We start from the raw sequence: 18322 nt of genomic DNA on the forward strand, positions 1-18322 counted from the left end.
TAGTTTCTGCTCTGGCGAGTTTAAATTCACGCTTCGCGAGTACATACAGCACCATCGTATTAACGAAGTCTCGGAGTTCACGAATATATTTGTGGTTCCGGTTGATATCAAGTTGAGGGTGTAACAGTGCTATACAAAATTTTTGATTGCTGAATTGATTCATGTTTTTCATGGAAAGTTGAATATCCAACTGGTCTGGTTCAGGGAGGCACCATCACTAGTTTAAGCCTTCCAGTTTCCATTTTACATCTTGGATTACTGGTGCAATTCTTATGTGCGGTTCTGAAAGAAATTATAATGGTTAAGAATAAGAATGTTAAGGTTGTAGACTGTTTTGAAATTTGTAAAGTAGGTACATAATTGTGTGATTACCTAAAGTAGCTATGCCCTCAAGTTTACTCCCAGTTTCTGGACCAGTCTGTGCTGCTATTGTAGCCTTTGTTGCTTCCATTACTAGATCATTAGTCCAAATATCTCTGAAACTATCTTTCATCTCTTTCAAACACTTTTCCAGTGTCATCTGAAATAAATTACACATTTTATTAATGCTTTAAATATAATAAACACTGAATTTTGTTGGTAATAATTACATAAATAATTACTTGTAAGATTAATGCTTCCTTGTCTTTATCCAGGCAGCTTAAAGCTACATTGAGTTGCTTCACTTGTAGCCGTAATTCGAATGTTGATGTGACGACAGTGTGAAGGGCCATTATAAGTGCTACATCTTCGTACTGTGAGCCTTCTTTTAGAGATGCTAATTTTCGCTCATGTTTTCTCCTATTTTTGCTTGACCGGAAGCTTCGACTGAAACAATTATTATAAAAACACATATTATAACTTAGCAGTTTCAATAATTTGTTATTTTTAAAACTACATCAGTTATTAGGCACAACTATTAGTCTAGTATAAATGGCAGAAGGCCGCCTTTTTGCCCCGTTCTATGTGCATGCATAGGTGAATATCACTTGCTCTCACCTTGAACCCCTAGATGAAGATGCTAAAGTACTACCAGCGTCAGAATACAAGTCGCAGTCTCTGATGGCGTAAGAAGGATCATATATTTCACTGGGTCCCTTATTTTTATTTTCTCTAACTACTTGCAGACGGTCTCTATGCTTTGTGAAATTGCTCCAATTTGCATCTATTAATTCTTTCAAGTTTGTATAATCTTCAAGAACAGCTGGCACTAATGTTGTTTCTGTAAATAAGATATTATAATAGGTTAAAAAATGTATTGAATAAAATAAAATTATTACTAATCATGCTAATAACAGAGACATACCCCTCAAGTCAGATTTGCTGTGTTGTGAACATAGTCTCAATGCAGTTTTGTAATGTCCACTTTCAATTGCATAGGATATAGTTTTTTCACAATCGTCATAATATTTCTCTAAAATATTTAGTGCTTCATTATGACGTTTTTCTTCCTTTAAGGCATTCACAAGATCCCTAAAACAACAAGAATGAAATAAATTTATACTTAGACATTGTATACACTTCATGAACTATTTTCTAAGATATAACAGAACACTTACCAGCACAATTCCTTAAAATGATCTGATGTCCACCTGTTGTATGCTACTTCTATAGCTAATTCCCACTCTAATGCATCTTTATAACATTCAACAGCCTTTTCATAGTTTCCAGCTCTTTCAAAAACAATCCCTGCTTCAACATGTTGTTTTTTTAGTTGTAAGTGATGTCCAAAATCATTTGATATTTCCTTGTAGATGTCACTTCCCACAGGAAATTGATCCAACGCCTCCCTGTATAGGCTGTGGTACTTCACAAGTGTTTTCAGCTCCTCATACTTTTCAGGACCACACATCACCAGGCACTTGACAGCCTTACTGAATCTCTTCAAATATTTATTAATTGAGAACTGTTTATAGTTTTCGTCCATTTCATTCAATTCATTTAACATAGGGATGTACTCCTTTGGGTCCTTTTGAGACTTGTCAGCGATAAGCAGAACTAAACCAAAGTCGTACATACCTAGAGCTATATTAAACAGCTCATTAACATCTACCATATAAAGCAAATATTTAATAGCATCATCTGATCCAATGGCTAGTTTCGATCCACTGTTTTCTCTTGTTTTCAGTTTTTTGATGATGGAAAGTGCACTTTCCAGATCTTCCACAGTATTTTTCTTCACATACGTAGTCAGCAAAGGCACTATTTTATGGTCAATATCAGCCCTTTGCTTTAAATGTGAACGAACCATGTCACAAATAGTGTGTACCTTTATGTGGCTCACTGTGCTTCTTGGTTTATTTGGGTAACTACTTGCGTACATTGTTTTGGTCACATCCACATTTTCTAAATCTGACAGGAAAAGTGTTAGCCAGGAAACATTTTGTATAGATCCCAGGAATATATCAATGGATTCAACAAACTTTATTGGATCATGATCATAAATTAAGTTCAAATTGATCCTCTGCTTCCTCATCAAATCAAATGCTTCATGATATTGCTTTGCATCAAGGTATTCACCAATTACTTTCAATGACAGTGGCCTTGGTTGAATAGCTTCCAAGTTTCCTCTTGGCATTTGAAAGACTGTTCTGGTATCATTTGCAACTGCAACTACTAATTTTGTTCCCCTTTCTATTTTCCTTTTGTAGATCTTTTCTGATGATTCATTGGTTTGATACTGAATTATTGCATCAAGTCCTAACTTTGTCAATTCAGTGCATAACAGTAAATGTTGTAATGTAGTTATAAGTAAAAAGTGAGTGTGAACAAAATAAGAGCTTACTCCATTCATGATAACATTCCCATTAATGTTCAAGGTATTTTTGTGGGACAAGCCCAAGTAATACAATGTTTCGTCTATGAAAAGCAGACTGAATTTTGGACAAGCTACTGAAAAAGACATGCCTTGAGACTCTATAGAACCTCCCTTGTCATACCTTACAATTTCTCCATTTCTTAGCTGTATAAATACCACTGTATTCTTAGCAGGATGTGGTTGTATTCTTAAGCCCCCACCAGGTAGCAATGTCCTACTGTCTTGGACAAACTTCCCAGGTTCAAATCTGTATTCTAGTACATAACAGCTTCCATATTCTGCTTTTGTGCATAAAATAGTGTCATGGTTCATCCAAAACCAGTTATAATATTGGTATGGGAAATCACTGACTTCTATATTTAAAACTTGTGATTGGTTATACTCCAAAGGGAACTTTTGTTTCTGTTCATAAAAAATAAGCTTATTATTAGTAGTGATAACAAAAAAGTTGTTACTACAAACACCCTGTTCTGAGGGAGCAAATTGTACACAGTTAATGGGGGAGTCTAACTCAATTTCTGCAGCAGACATTGGTGGAGGCACCACTGTTTGTCTGAAACCAGTAACCAAAAGTTTTTTTCCATCTATCACAGCCACCACAGCATCATCATCAGAACTCTGGCCTCTGCTGTGGTCTACATTCCAAATCCATTTATACACCAAGTGTTGACCATTTTGTAAAAATATATGCAGGGTTTTATGACTTGAAACATCAAAATCATTATCCCAGATGATTTTGTTTATTCTCTGCTCACTTTTGAACTGTAGAGTCTGTTTGTGAAACCAGTGGTAATTACTTGATGTGAATAAGAGTAGCTCTTGTGTGTTTGTTTCAATGCTTCCACACAGCAATGTAAGTATTTCAGAATCTGAACTCCAAGTAATATGTTCAACGTAAGCTGTAGGCTTTACTGGTATGGAGAAACTGCCATGTTTTAGACCATTTTTCTCAAAAAATGATACAATATACTGATCAGAAAGTCTTTGTGTTGTAGTAATGACATTTCCACTGGGTCTCCATGATAGATTGGCTTCCAAACCTGGTTGCTTTTCACTTGTGTACAGAAGATGACCTTCTCTGTCAAAGACTTTAAATCTTCTTAAACCGTCCATATTAAAACCAATGGCATACATGTTTCCATCGCCTCTCCATGTTATTTTGATTGAATCATCTACTCCTGATTCTGTAAGAAGTAAAAGAGGAGTAAGACTCAACAATTTCTAGCTATGTGTATTATCAATTTCTAAGAAAGAAAGAAAGAAAGAAAGAAAAAGTACATTTTAAACTATGAAACCTTACCTGGTGTAATTTCTGTTTTCACTTTTGCTGCCTGTTTGCCTTCAGACCCATGGAATTGCGTTTCTTTTTTGCCCCAGCCAACAGTCATAAATTTTCGCTGACCAAATTCCTCATCCAAGAGGTTTACTTCCTGTATAGTGTCATATGTGCATGACATCAATATAGTATCGTAACTTTTTGTAGCTAATACCAGTAACTCTTGGTCTGGGCTCCACTCCATAGCCTAAAAAGGTGCATTTGTTATTTTTGTTTACAAGCAATAATGGAAGGAAACTCAAAATTATTTGGTTACCAAATGTTTTTTAAATGCAATTTTTTAAATGTTATGGATGATGGTCAGCTTACCAAAATGCCACTTTCACACACTCCAGCCAGCTCACATATGCTACCAGACTCGGCAATTGTAACAAGCTCTCCATCTTCTAATCCCACACACAATGTATCCAGTAACGAAAGATAAGTCACGTTAACTGGTTTGCTTTTATTTAATATGACGTCGGAAAGGTCTTTCTGCCATTTAACTTTACCATCATCAGCAATGTTGGTGACTTGGAGGTTAAGTGAACATGTATACAGCTCAGCACAACTACGTTCATTATGGCTGTAACTTAGGGTTAAAACATCTTCCGCATTTATCTTGTGATTCTTTTTAGACACATCCCATAAGATTAAATTCTTCATTGTTAAAACTAAACCTAAGAAATTATAAAAACACGATCTCCGAACCAAAATTTTCGTCTTTTACAGGTGACACTAATGACATTTTTACTTTTTTTTATCTTTTTAATATTTTTGAATCACGGCTGTAGACCTAGCAACTAGTTTGAGCTCAGAAACACTGAGCTCATTTAGAAATAGTGACGTTCTTCTAAATTATTTATGTAGGGTGAAAGCACAATCTGGGGTATACAGCAGGGTGTTAGGTAAATGGGTATATGAGCCGACACCAGTGTCTCCATATACACGATAATTACCGTAGATGCACCGTAATCAGGTCATTTTCTACCGTCAAGGTAATAATGTATTACCGTGTCATAAATCACCGTATTAGAATTATGAATTACTTTGCTGTATTATATTCATGGTATAGATATATAATACATACAAACAACAGGCAACACTGCCGAGAGACCGAGGGGAATCCCAGAATATTCTAAAAGTCGATCTCTACCAACAAACATCGGCAATCTAGTCTCAACCTTATTTAAGCCAACTAACGACATGTTGTTAAAAATGAATAAATCAATTTACGAAAAAGATACTGTGATGCTAGGAGAGTCTGATTCAGAATAATATTAATGTTACATTTTATATTTCACGTGTTATTGCTTTTTTTATTAAAAATTAAAAAAAAAATATTGTGTTTTGTTTCATTTCATAATAATATTGTATTTTTTCCTTTGATAAATTACACGGTACATTTTTAGTAGTTTCACCGTAATTTGGTATAAAACACCGTATTTTTACGCTAGCAACACGGTAACTCACGATTTACATATGGAGACACTGGCCGACACTAGCCCATGTAAACATGGGCTTATAAATGGTATGGTGAAGTAAAAATTTGATATCATTATTTTTTTAAAATTTTCATACAAAATAAATTTTATAAAATCCGATTGTATGATAAATAAAATGAAGATACCAATTTTCTGACTTCACCATACCATTTATATGCCATGTTAACCAAACATCTTGTATAAATTCATATTTAGATAATAGATAATTAAAAAAATATTTTTCTTCTTACACTACATTTTTATTGAAATAACAATTAAAATGAAAACTACAAAAGTAATAATTAATTTTACACATCAGGGTAGTAAGTGGTTTCGAACTTCTTCTTGCTTCTTGGATATGGTCGGAGAACTTTAGGAATATAAGGTGGCAAATGTTCGTCCAAACGTCTCTTGTAAGGGTTTATGTCAAGTTCAAATGGCCTTCGTTTTTTCTCATGGTATCGTGTATCAAATTTTATTTTATAAATCTTTTCCCACAGATATACTTCTGGTTCCAAAAAGTGTTTGGGCCTATTTGATACTAAATGCTTATATCTGCTTTCTAGCCAACACCGCTTTTTATCATCTTCTATATCTGCAACAATCTGCTCTTCTTTTCCTAAGAATGGCTTCAAATCATGTTCACGTTCCTCTGGAGAGTTCAGGTAGAACTGTACTAACATTTTTAAGACTTCTTCATTTAAACCATTAACTTTTCCATTTTCTATGTTATCATACAGTTTCATTGGCTTTGTACCAAAGCAAACATTATGTTTAGGGTTTTCATCCATTTGCTCATTATGCATCACTATTGTGTTCAGTTGGTAAGCATAAAAAGACCAAAGTTGGCCATTTGTGATTACTGTTTGTGTTACCAAGGGATATGTTATGTCATTGTATGTAGTAAATCCTTGGAAATTTGCTTGTGCAAGTAGCCATCCAAAACTAGCCTTCATAGCTTGACAATGTAGTGCTTCCAAGTTATCTTCAGGTCCAAAAGTATCTTTTCTATCAAGAATGTGTCCCCTGCCATGATATGACAGCACACCAAACTCATCATAATCACCAGGCCAATATCCTGAAACAGTAGAATAATTTTATTCGTTTAAATTATTCAAATCAAGAGTATAATTATAAGTAGTGGTATAAACCAAATTAATTAATCAAACACATTAATTACCTGGTATATTAGTCCCATGTCTGAATTCCTGAAAGTACCCAATATTGTTAGGGGCATAGGTAAATTTTGGTACTTTGAAATCAGGATTTTTTGCTTCACTATAAGGTATAATGGGTTTCAAAGGCAGCTTGTTTCTCAATGTCAAGAGAGGAGTACCTGTAAATCAATATAAGACATTGATTACTAAAACAATTGCAAGTTATGAAAACAGCTGGAACATTTTATCAGATTTTTATGAGACATCTTAGCTGAAGATGTCTTAATTTTTCAGTTCTATTTGTGCATTGAAATTAATATTATTATTTACCTTTGTATTGTACAGGCCTGTCAACATTCTCGTCCATTCTTTCTTCATAACACTTGTACTTTTGGCGCCAAAGGCGTACTGAAGTGGGGATATCTACCCCTCCAACAAACCAGAATGCTTCATGACGTGGTTCAAAGTCTACCTAAAAACCAAAATAACCTTATTAATAATTACCAAATGTTTGTGTGAAATATAGTTATTTTAGTAAAAACTAGCATACCTGTGAGGACAATATATGAGGAACTTTGTCTGTCAGATTATTACAAATTATTCTATTGATCTGCTTTACGATGCACTTTGCAACTGCATTTTCTTTTTGGCTGAGTTCTGATTTGTCTGTAGACAGCAATACCTCACGACTGAAATATAAAATGTTATAGAGTTCTTTTTTTATCATCTAATAAATTATGAGGTTTAAAATATCTACTTACTCCACTCCCTCTGACTCAATACATATAGCATCTTCAATAAATGATTTTACTTCTTTTGTGATTTCCTCTGCTGTAGAAGTATTATCTGCATAAGAATCGGGAAGTTTTTCTGAAGGTATGAAATGAGTTCTAGTGTAACATTGAACTAAAGGCATGGCATTATACGGTACTTTATCTTCATGAAGCATAACACACGGCCACCCATAATATCGTGGCATATTCAGAGCCATTTGTTTCTCTTCAACAGTATTCAGTTTTTTTATTTTCTCATGAATAATTTGCCTTTCTCGTAATTTTCTTCCTGGAATGGACATATCCAATATTGGCGGATACTCCGGTGTTTCAGTGTATTCATTCTGATCAACTAAAGCAGCTTGCGAATAGTGTCTTGATAAAATAGTTTTAAGTTTAGAAAATGTTCTGTGCGTTCGAATTAAATACATTTTTAATATTTTTGTACAATAAAAAATAGGTTAGGTTTTTACAGAAATGACTTTTTACTTTTTTTGGGATCACCACCTCACGAGGGATGTGACACAAAAATTAAAATTAGATTTTTTTCGGTTTTACATCACTAAACCTCGTTTCTAGCCAAAGTACTCTTGTCCAATGCCGGTACAAATGAATCAACGAAAAAGTTAGCAAATCTGATGCAACAATTTTGACGTTTTCTTTCATTTCTCAACTCAAAGGGTCAGTACATTTTGGTACATTTTCTAACCAAAAAGACATCGAGTGTGTTGTGTTATTTTAAATTGTGCAATCATGGAAGAAGAAATGATATTTGATCCTTCTCTCAAGAAGAAAAAGAAGAAGAAGATTGGATTCGACGTAGATGCAGCGCTAGCTGAGCAAGAAAACACGAGCGTGGAAGCACCCGCTGAGACAGGTGACGTCGACGTGCCCGACGACGATAACCTTGATTTAGATACTTTTGGGAAAAAGAAGAAGAAGAAAAAGAAGTTCTTCAATCTGGATGAAATAGAGAACGCCCTGCCAGAGACTCCTCCGGCAGAGGAGCCAGACCCGCAGGAAGAGGAGGTCGTAGACGATTTAGTGCTAGAGATAGATTTTTCGAAGAGTAAAAAGAAGAAGAAGAAGAAAAACGTAGATGATCTGCCTACAGAAGATGATGTCAAAGGTGAAGATCAAGAAAATGTTGAAGATGTACATGGTGACTGGATTGGCAGCGATCGCGATTACACTTATGACGAACTTCTCGAAAGGGTCTTTGACATCATGCGCGAGAAGAACCCTAGCATGGTCTCAGGAAAGAAACAAAAGTTTATAATGAGGCCGCCCCAGGTTGTTCGAATTGGTACAAAGAAGACATCTTTTGCCAACTTTACAGAAATCTGCAAAACCCTTCACAGGCAACCAAAACATTTGCTAGATTTCTTACTTGCTGAGTTAGGTACTAGTGGGTCAGTGGATGGTAACAGTCAACTTATTATTAAGGGCCGTTTCCAGCAAAAACAGATAGAGAATGTCCTTCGTAGATACATCAAAGAATATGTTACATGCCACACATGCCGCTCTCCTGATACCATTCTCCAAAAAGATACTCGATTGTTCTTCCTTCAGTGTGAAACATGTGGATCACGCTGCTCCGTTGCTAGTATCAAGTCTGGTTTCCAGGCAGTCACTGGCAAACGTGCAGCCATTCGTGCAAAGACTGCATAAAGTATTAGTGCATAGTGATAAACTAATTTTACTGTTAAGGGTCTGGGGTACATACAATAATAATTCTTGTCTGTGTATTTTTTGAGTCATACCTATCTGTTCAAATCTGGTGCTGACATTTGTAATTGTGTTCAACAATTGTGCAATCGAATATTATAATTATTAGACTTGGTTAGGTAAAGGTATGTATGTACCTTGGGCTCTAATCAAAAATATGTTTGTATTTAAAAAAAAAGCTGTTTTGCTCTTGTTTAGATTAACTTTCACAATTTAATACCATGCCATGTTATTATGTGCAGTGTACAAGATTATGCTTTGCAATAGCTGGTCTAATATTTGCAAAGCTGTATAGTTAGCTAAAGTTTTTTTTGTATGAAATTGTGTTGTATAAATACATATTATGTGCTCAAATAGTAACTCTTGGAACCATTAATGAACAAAAGGTTTATATGGATGTACCCCATCATCCTGTAATCCCAATATTTATGTATAGCTCACTTCTGTATTATTCTCATCATTGATACACAATGTTTTATACATAGTTGTTTTATTTCATAATTTTCCTTCTGTCCCCTTAATAAACGAAAAATCAGCATCCGCTGCAATGTGATAAAAGGGTCCATGATAAAAGGTGCTTCAGCAAAAAGCAAGGCAACCCAGCTTGTATGTTGGTATTGAGCAAAAATATTTCACTTTGGCTCTCTGTGGCTTAAGTTTCTAACCTTCCAGGAGATAAATGTTATTATTATTTTTTTCTAGTCTTTTTTTTTTCTCCATTCTTTCATAAATAAAAAGTCTGGGTAGTTATGTAGTTAACCTGTCATTTATTATGTATTATTATTCTGTTTAATGGCTTCAATATGCGTATTTGAAGCACACGTATAATGTTATTTACAAACTTTCAAGGATACAGAAAAACATCAAGAACTTCAGAGAACAAATTTAATAAAAGTAGTTTATAAAAATATTATTTAATTTTAACAAAACAAAAACAACTACTTAGATCTTAAAACTAAAATTGGAAATTATAAAAATAATAAATAAAAAGATTATTTTAAAATTAAGATTATAGAATTTCTTTGAATCTTCCGTTGCTTCCTCGGCTCTTGTATCTACCCTATCATAATGGTAAAGTAAATACTAATAGCATGATTGTTTTTATTGGATATTTTATATAAACTATATTATTAATTTTATTTTATTATGACGTAGATGGGTAAGTACATGCATAAGTGTGTAGCATACTACATTTTATTATAGTTGCCAAAAATTAGCATCCGTTAAATTTTTTCAAGTTGTCACATCATTGTTTAACCATTTGATTTATTTATTTTACACAGTTTCATAAAGATTGTGCATTATGAAAAAACTGAAATGGATAGCTGGAACTGTGGCACTGTATTTGGTTGGATTATTATTGGGTAGGTACATTGGCCCTTGGACTTCCGGGACTCCCGGACCGGGAGTGAATGAGAGTGGTGAAGCCACCACAACACAATGTCCAAAATGTAAAGTCTAGTCCACATTGACTGCATTTACGATCGTTCTTTTTCAAACGAAACGGAACCGGAAGTTTAAATTCTAGACTATAAAAAGTAGTCAAAACAATCTCTATATATTGGGCAAAAGTAAACGTAACTGATAAAAATAATAATTTTCCGAAAATAAGTAATATTAAAATTTAATTAATAAACAACATTTCGTAAATATCTCTTGTTATAAATAACAACATTATAAAAAGTTTAACCTACATTAAGTAGATAACCCTTAAACACCTGTAAGCGTTAGTCACCAACTAAAAAACATTTTCTATGAAAATAAGATTTAAATGAAATTCATCGATCTACACCCTTAGGTGGCAAAACGATAGCTGTAATTTCTAAATCCCTTTACGGAGTCAAATAAACTACATACAAAAAATACCGGAGAGATTGGATTTAGAAATTACAACTGATACGTTTTGCCATTTGTCCAGGGGGCTGTACAATTTATGTTTATTTTTCTTTGTTTCTGATTACTTGAGGTTCATAATCATGTTTTATAGCTTTATTAAGGCTATCCGCATACATGTCTAATCTTTGAGTCATAGTAAATGCCCATTTATCTTTGATTTGACGGCAAAGGTTCAAATCAATTCGTGCAATGAGTAAGCCATCTTTGATTCTCGAAAGTCAAGTGGGTCTAGACAAAGTGCCATTATAATCGCAAACCAGTCGAAAAGTGGTCGAAAAGCCCCTTTTTTGTATGGAATTTGACGGATTCGATTTTCGATTCGATCAAAAAGTGCGTTTTGTCTAGGGGGGCAGGTGTCCTCGTTCCATCAGGAGCAGTGATATAACTCGATCCATAAAAGTGGCCAAAATCTTTATGAGCTGGTTTCCCATCCCCTGAAGTAAATTCATTCGGGAATGACTCAGTTCCCACTCTATTTATAGCACAAGTAAAATAACTATTAGCTATAGCAGCGTTGCGGGCTTCAACCGCCCAAAGATGTTCACTTAAACCATGAACAGTTGCTGAAGGATTAAAAACTATCTCAGCTCCGTTAATGCCAAACATCAACCAGTTCAATGGGTGATGACGACCATAGCAAATATTAACAGCTATTTTACCAAACTTTGTTTCAAAGACTGGATGACCAGTGTTTCCTTCAAAATAATAAGTTGACTCATTGAAATCGCCTACACGAGGTATGTGATTCTTTCTATGCTTTCCTACAACTTTTCCCAACTCATTTATAATCACAGCAGTGTTCCAAATAGTATCACCATGTATATCATCTCTTTCTAAAATGGGAGATATAATTACCATGCCATATTTTAGAGCCAAGTCTTTCAGAAAGTTACTACTAGGACCATCCAAGGCAGATTCCGCGAATTCACACCATGGTTGCTTTTCTCGAGTGCAAAAGGCAAATGGCATACTCCAAGCTTCTTGTAAGCATATTACGTTCACACCTTCATTGGCTGCAGACTCAATAATATTCCGTATTTTATCAAAAATGGCTTGCCTTTGTTCTGCAACAGGTTTATTGGTGGCAATAGCGATAGAGTGCTGGATAACGCCAATTTTTACAATACGAGGTGACCGAATTTCTTCCTTCTTTGTAGGAAAATCATATGCTGCAACTTCAAACCCATTTTTGGCTGCAAGTTCAGCAGAACTCCTACATAATTCAATTACATTATGGTCAATTCGCCCATAGTGAATCCTATTATATTCTTGCAATTCTTTTTCCGAAAGAGAACTCATAATCAGTTTATCTAAACTTGGGAGTTGGGATGTCGATGCCATTTCTGTAAATAGAAACTAGATGACACTTAAACAATTTTTTATGGGCGCGTGACACACTTTTGTACTGCACAGAAACAAGTGAACTAGCAGATCATGTATTCAATTCAACTATTTCAATCCTGAAGGCCACTTTAATCACTACTATAGGTCAACAGTCGACTGTTTGTAGATAGGAAAAAGCGATTTGAATCTTATGAGTTTTAATAAATGCGATCGGAACTAATCCCGGTTTTAAACTGCCACTATTGTGTTGTTGTGATAAAGTTTTATAGTGCGCTGTGAATATTTTCTTATCCTTATCTAATTGCGTTCTCTTTACATAAATTATTATTGTTACACATTATCATAATGTTATGTAATGTTAAACAAACAGCGTATTACAGTAGAAAACTTTAAACATGTCTAATGTTTCATGGCCCGCTGGTTTTAGGGGAATTACACTTAACGGCCACTCTATGACTCTATCATTAAATATTCTACCAGTAAACGCTATGATGAAACCTTTTTATTTACATGGTTAAAATGTTGTAGTTTTATCACCTCTTTTTATCCAACATACGAGGGGCACCGCCCTTGATCTACGACGGCACATCACTATTGTCGTGTTCGTTTTCATTCGTCTTTTTGCTATCGTTCTGTCAATTCTGTCAAAAATCTCGACCAAGCAGCAGCCCATGAAGCTAAAGATAAAAATGGAGGCCAGACTTGGAACAAAAACTTGAGTCAAATACCTACTTATCTCTATCTCGCTCTCTGTGGGCCGACCTCTCTTTTTAGCGTGGACTGTAGCATTGCTATCTCCTGACTTAAATCTTCTAGTAAATTCTTCGAAATAGCCAAATCACTAACCAAATCAAGGTTAAACAAATAAATAATTAAATATTTGAACTACGATTACCTAGTTGAATTAAAAATCACAAAATTGTCCACCGTTTACGTTTAATGTGTTGGCGAATCAGGGAATTACAATCCCAATTCCTGGGGAATCGGTACCATGTGGCAACATCGGCCCAATACGGCCCATCATGGCGGTTGTTTACTATTTTGTTTATTATGCAGTTAATTTCGTTCGAGATTGTTTACAGGAAATAATCATTGTTTTATCACAAGAAATGGTGCAAAATTTTGTAGTGCGTGGTTGCGGTAGTACGTGGTGTCCTGGAAGTGAAATAAGATTCCACGCGTAGGTGTTTATTTCGTGATTTCCGACATTGGATCATTGTAAACATTTTTCACATTTTTTACAATAATTTCTTCCTATTAAGTTTTACCAGTATTTACACTTATCATTTATTAATGATACCTATGTCAAGAAATAAAGATTTTACATTGAGTTTCATTGAATTTGAGAAAATTTATATTTTTTGTTTATTTAGAAAGAGAGAGTTTGCCCACAGAGAGCGAGATAGTGATACATAGTTTATGCTTCAAGTAGGTATTCAGAGTGTGGCCTCCATTTTCATCTATAGCTTCATGCAGCAGCCCACAGATTGGAGAGTATGTCAGCCCACACAAGTGTCAAAATTGTCTGTTGTCTGTCAAGTCAATCAAATGTGTTCGTTCGTCGTTTCGTTTTGTGTTGCATGGTGCGTTGTTGTTACAAAAAACAATAAACGAATTAATTTTTGTGATCGTTGTTAAGTGTAATACAAATTAATATTGATTGCTGGTGTCAAGGATAGTAACCTCCAATAAAGCTTTTTTATCTTACCGAGCAAAGGTTTTGTGGGAGCAATAATGTCGAACATAAATGTTTTGCCTGCTCAACCCATGGGCATCCAGAGTACAGCGGGAGCTGTACCTGTTCGAAATGAAAAAGGTAATTAAACTAGTGCTTAATTAATTTATGTTTTATACCTACTTAAATTTTAAATGAAGAAATCTGTACCTAAAGTTAATAATCCAACCATTGGTCATAATCCAGTTTTCTCATTGTGGAGAAAGAAAACGCCAAAAAAATCACTCATCGGTATGTAATTTATATTTTTGCAGGTGAAATATCTATGAAAAAAGTCAAGGTTCAGAGATACATCTCTGGAAAGAAGCCCGACTACGCACAAGGAGTTTCCTCATCAGAGGAATCTGACAGTGAGGACTTTATAGAGCAACAACGCCCTGAGCGGAGACAGCAAATCCTGCCTCAGATTATCACTCAAAAAGAAGACTTCAGTGACACTGAGAAGGAGGTAGGTATTCTGTACAAACAAGAGCACATCAAGCGCGACATGATTAGGTGTGATTTCACAATAAAAATTTTCTTCTGACCAAAACTGTAGTCAAAATATGTATTGTCAACAGCATGGACCTATCAACAGTATACAATTTTTTTTCCAACCTTATTAATTTATTGGACTTGTTAAAGTTATTGGACACTCAAACCTCATATACTCATAGAAGCCATATATCAAATATTTCAGATTGATGATCCACGTCTAAGACGATTGAAAAATGCAGCCCGCTCACCAAATCGTCGTGCGGAACACAAACCAGAGATCATTGATGCTGAGCCAGAACAAGAGTCTGAGGACAGTGCCAACGAGGCTAAGGACAGTTCGGAAAGTGAAGATGAACTTGATGAGGAAGAGATTGAAAGACGTCGGCAAGCCCTCAAAGCAAAACTTGCAGCAAGGTTACTTTTTTATTTAAACTTTTCATGATTTCTTGGCAAAGGCTTTCTTGGCTTCTCCCAGGCTCCTCAAAGAATGCTGATTCTGAGGCCAGTTTGACACACTTTCTTATGACACTGCCTTTCTTGAGAGTTGCTTCTGATGAGAATCTGATTCTGAGGGCTTCACCCACGTGAAGTTTACTTTGTCACAGATCGTCATAAAGTATGTATAGCCTATTATGTTATTCTGGACTATAAACTATAATACTGCGAAGTTTCATTAAAATCCGATCAGTAATTTTTGCGTGAAAGAGTAACAAACATGTTGACATCCAGACATCCAAACAAACTTTCGCATTTATAATAGTAGTAGGAAGTAGGATTAGAAAAATGAAGTACAATTTTTTATGTATATTTATTATATTACAGAGAAGCAGAAAAAGAAGTCCTAGGCAGGGATGAGGATGAAGATATGCTAGAAGGAGATAAAGAAGAAAGTGGCTCTTCAGACACTGAATATACAGACAGTGAAGAAGATACAGGTTTGTAAAATATTACTAGCAGGGCAGGACAAAACCCTGTTTACATAGTTTCGGGTCTATCTGTCACCGTCGCTCATACTGGCATCTCGCTTTGCATGAGAGGGATGGCAATATTCGAAACTTCGGGTAGCGTTTTTCGGAGTAACCCCGTAGATTTCGACTGCTGAGGTTTTTGTTTATTTTTAATCTAATAAGTATTTATTGTATTAATATATTTATGGACTACATAGACTAAATATTTTTGGTTTTGAACATCCTTGCAGAATAATTTTCTTGTTACAGGACCAAGAGTAAAACCAGTATTTGTCAGGGCATCTGAACGAATGACTGTAGCAGAAAGGGAGCGTAAAATGAAACAACAGAAGAAAGAAGAAGTTGAAGCAAGAAAAGAAAAAGAGGAGAGGCGCAGAGAGGCTTTGAAATTAGTTGAGGAGACTATCAGATCAGAACAAAGACATACTCAGGTATTTTTTTTCTATAAATAAAATAAATAAATAAAAATCATTTATTTTCAGACAAAAGCAGTCCATAGTTTGGTCAGTAACAATTTGAACTTAGAGACTATATTAGTAGAGTTAGTAACAATGTTCTTAGAAATATGTTGGTCGTACATCATGGGTTCTGTATATTGACTCTTTATCTATGGACGCTGTATAGCTTCACATGCCTAATGTGTAAGTCAACAAAGCGACCATAGACGGCTGAGTCCAGCCTCTCAGCAATCATTTTCAGGATTCCATTCCCACTTGTCCTCAGTCTTTGTAACACAGACGCAGTTGTTTTGCGCATAATTGAGTGAAAATCGTCAATGTGAGCATCCGCGAAAATGCCCGAGGCACTACAGTACCGAGGTAGTCGAAATAGAGCCCTGAAAATGTTATTATATTGGACTCGTAGGGCACCAAGGGACCGCTGCGTAAAACTCTATATTTTGCTTAGTTTCAGTGTCACTTATCAAAAAGGAAAAAGTTAGTGTCAAATCAATGTCTTCACTTGGTAGCTTACTGGATTGGATAGGTTTATAGGTCATCCAGCAAGCAACAAGGGGTACTTGCTCGTTCGTTCGTTCGTTCGTTTCAGCCAAATGACGTCCACTGCTGGACAAAGGCCTCCTCCAAGGTTTTCCACAATGCACGGTCCTGCGCTGCCCGCATCCAGGCTCTTCCCGCGACCTTTACCAGATCGACTTGCTCAATGCAGTGTATTTTTTACGTTGATCATGTTTGTTGTAGTAACAAATTATTTTTAACAGGGCGAACAAAAAGAAGGCAACATTGATGACGTATGCACAGATGATGAGAACGACGAATTGGAATATGAGGCGTGGAAGTTACGTGAGATGAAGAGGATAAAGCGAGACAAGGAGGAGAGAGAAGCGTAAGTCATTTGTAAACTGCAAGTATTCGATGTTTACCTCATGTTCTAAAAGCCAACAAAAATGTTATAAATTGTGCGCATTTTACAATGATTTCAAGTCATATCATCCACTTTTTTAAGTAACCCATCACAAAGTACCTATAGTTAATTAAAAGCACAGTTATACATCTACATCGCGTGGTACCTATTTATCAGTTTCCTACAAATCGCATGATAACGACTCAAAATACATTTATTTCAGAGCGGAGAAGGAATTGTTGGCGATCGAACGGATGAGAAATATGACGGAAGAGGAGCGCCGCGTCGAGCAACGAATCAACCCGAAGCAGGTCACCAACAAGGCTGTCAAGGGCAAATACAAGTTCTTGCAGAAATACTACCACAGGTATGGCAAACCTTTGTTTTTCTTATTAAAATTTCTTAGCGATTAGTCGCTTCTCAGACTAAATTATAAATAACTTGAAAAAATCGAACTGCCTAAGGTGGGAATCGAACCCGCGTGGAACCCACCGTGGCCATGATGTCTAACTAGCTTAGATGGAATAGCAGTCGCCCGGCAAGCGAAAGGTCTTGGGTTCGATTCCCGCCTTAGGCAGTTCGATTTTTTCAAGTTATTTATAATTTGCTTTTGTTGCTACTAAATCATTGAAATTTCGATTGTAATGTCGTAAAATTAAGTCATTATGTATGTATAAAATCCTTGTGCTAGCAACTGTTTCTCTAAAATGTAAAATGTTCTTTGTTTCAGAGGTGCTTTCTACTTGGATAAGGAGGAAGAGGTGTTCAAACAAGACTTCTCTGGCCCCACCCTGGATGATCACTTTGATAAGACTGTTTTGCCAAAGGTGAGAATTGTTCTCTTTTGCTTTTTGTTTGTTTTTTATATCAATAAACTTAATTCAATAGATTTTCCATTACCGCGTAATTTAACTAGGCTCAATAGTGTAAAAACTTGTTTTATGTATGCTGCATTCGTGTTGTTGTATTTCATAAGTTTAAAAAAAGTGCCAGTTTCCGGCAGTATACCAAGCTATACATTTTTATTGTTAAATAGCACTTACAACTACACAAGATGACACACACACTGTATTGCTTGATATGACGGCTGTACATTTCACGCGTATAGTGGCGTCATTATACCTGTCAGTACATTGCTTAAGAGCGTTGTAGCAAAAAGTTGGCGTTCGAATTTTAGGTTTTTATTGCTTGACGTCGCGTAGTGAGTGCGCAAACTGCATTTATCTGTACAATTTCAACGCTGCGTCGACTAAACGATCTTAATCCGTAGTTGTATCGTACCTAAG

At 35.5% G+C, this 18322-nt stretch overlaps 5 protein-coding genes across 5 annotated transcripts; 2 read left to right on the plus strand and 3 right to left on the minus strand.

Moving 5' to 3' along the window:
* Positions 1 to 99: 99 nt before the first annotated feature.
* Positions 100 to 4850, minus strand: Elp1 (elongator complex protein 1). The gene is made up of 8 exons (XM_028311641.1): positions 4443 to 4850; positions 4098 to 4320; positions 1539 to 3981; positions 1286 to 1452; positions 979 to 1201; positions 603 to 807; positions 373 to 520; positions 100 to 282 (listed from the first exon to the last, which is right to left on the minus strand). The coding sequence occupies exons 1-8, from the start codon at positions 4776 to 4778 to the stop codon at positions 218 to 220; spliced, it is 3810 nt and encodes a 1269-aa protein (XP_028167442.1). The 5' UTR covers positions 4779 to 4850; the 3' UTR covers positions 100 to 217.
* A 984-nt stretch (positions 4851 to 5834) lies between these two features.
* Positions 5835 to 7957, minus strand: mRpS30 (mitochondrial ribosomal protein S30). Its single transcript, XM_028311633.1, has 5 exons — positions 7515 to 7957; positions 7304 to 7442; positions 7084 to 7225; positions 6777 to 6932; positions 5835 to 6674 (listed from the first exon to the last, which is right to left on the minus strand). Exons 1-5 carry the CDS (start codon positions 7955 to 7957, stop codon positions 5905 to 5907), a joined length of 1650 nt encoding a protein of 549 aa, XP_028167434.1. The 3' UTR covers positions 5835 to 5904.
* A 223-nt stretch (positions 7958 to 8180) lies between these two features.
* eIF2beta (eukaryotic translation initiation factor 2 subunit beta) lies at positions 8181 to 9734 on the plus strand. The gene has a single exon (XM_028311635.1). The coding sequence runs from the start codon at positions 8280 to 8282 to the stop codon at positions 9195 to 9197; it is 918 nt and encodes a 305-aa protein (XP_028167436.1). The 5' UTR covers positions 8181 to 8279; the 3' UTR covers positions 9198 to 9734.
* A 477-nt stretch (positions 9735 to 10211) lies between these two features.
* LOC114357848 (beta-ureidopropionase) lies at positions 10212 to 13013 on the minus strand. The gene is made up of 2 exons (XM_028311634.1): positions 11501 to 13013; positions 10212 to 11370 (listed from the first exon to the last, which is right to left on the minus strand). Exons 1-2 carry the CDS (start codon positions 12489 to 12491, stop codon positions 11192 to 11194), a joined length of 1170 nt encoding a protein of 389 aa, XP_028167435.1. The 5' UTR covers positions 12492 to 13013; the 3' UTR covers positions 10212 to 11191.
* A 1001-nt stretch (positions 13014 to 14014) lies between these two features.
* Mfap1 (Microfibril-associated protein 1) lies at positions 14015 to 17863 on the plus strand (the record flags this gene model as incomplete). Its single annotated transcript, XM_028311671.1, has 8 exons — positions 14015 to 14310; positions 14484 to 14677; positions 14909 to 15120; positions 15529 to 15641; positions 15924 to 16105; positions 16894 to 17018; positions 17260 to 17403; positions 17767 to 17863. Coding segments are annotated over exons 1-8 (1149 nt in total), but the record flags the coding sequence as incomplete, so codon positions are not given.
* Between the last annotated feature and the right edge of the window lie 459 nt (positions 17864 to 18322).

The sequence above is a fragment of the Ostrinia furnacalis genome, unplaced genomic scaffold (genome assembly GCF_004193835.3).
Source record: "Ostrinia furnacalis isolate ACB-3 unplaced genomic scaffold, ASM419383v2 OfSCF3526, whole genome shotgun sequence".
Taxonomy (NCBI): Eukaryota; Metazoa; Arthropoda; class Insecta; order Lepidoptera; family Crambidae; genus Ostrinia; species Ostrinia furnacalis.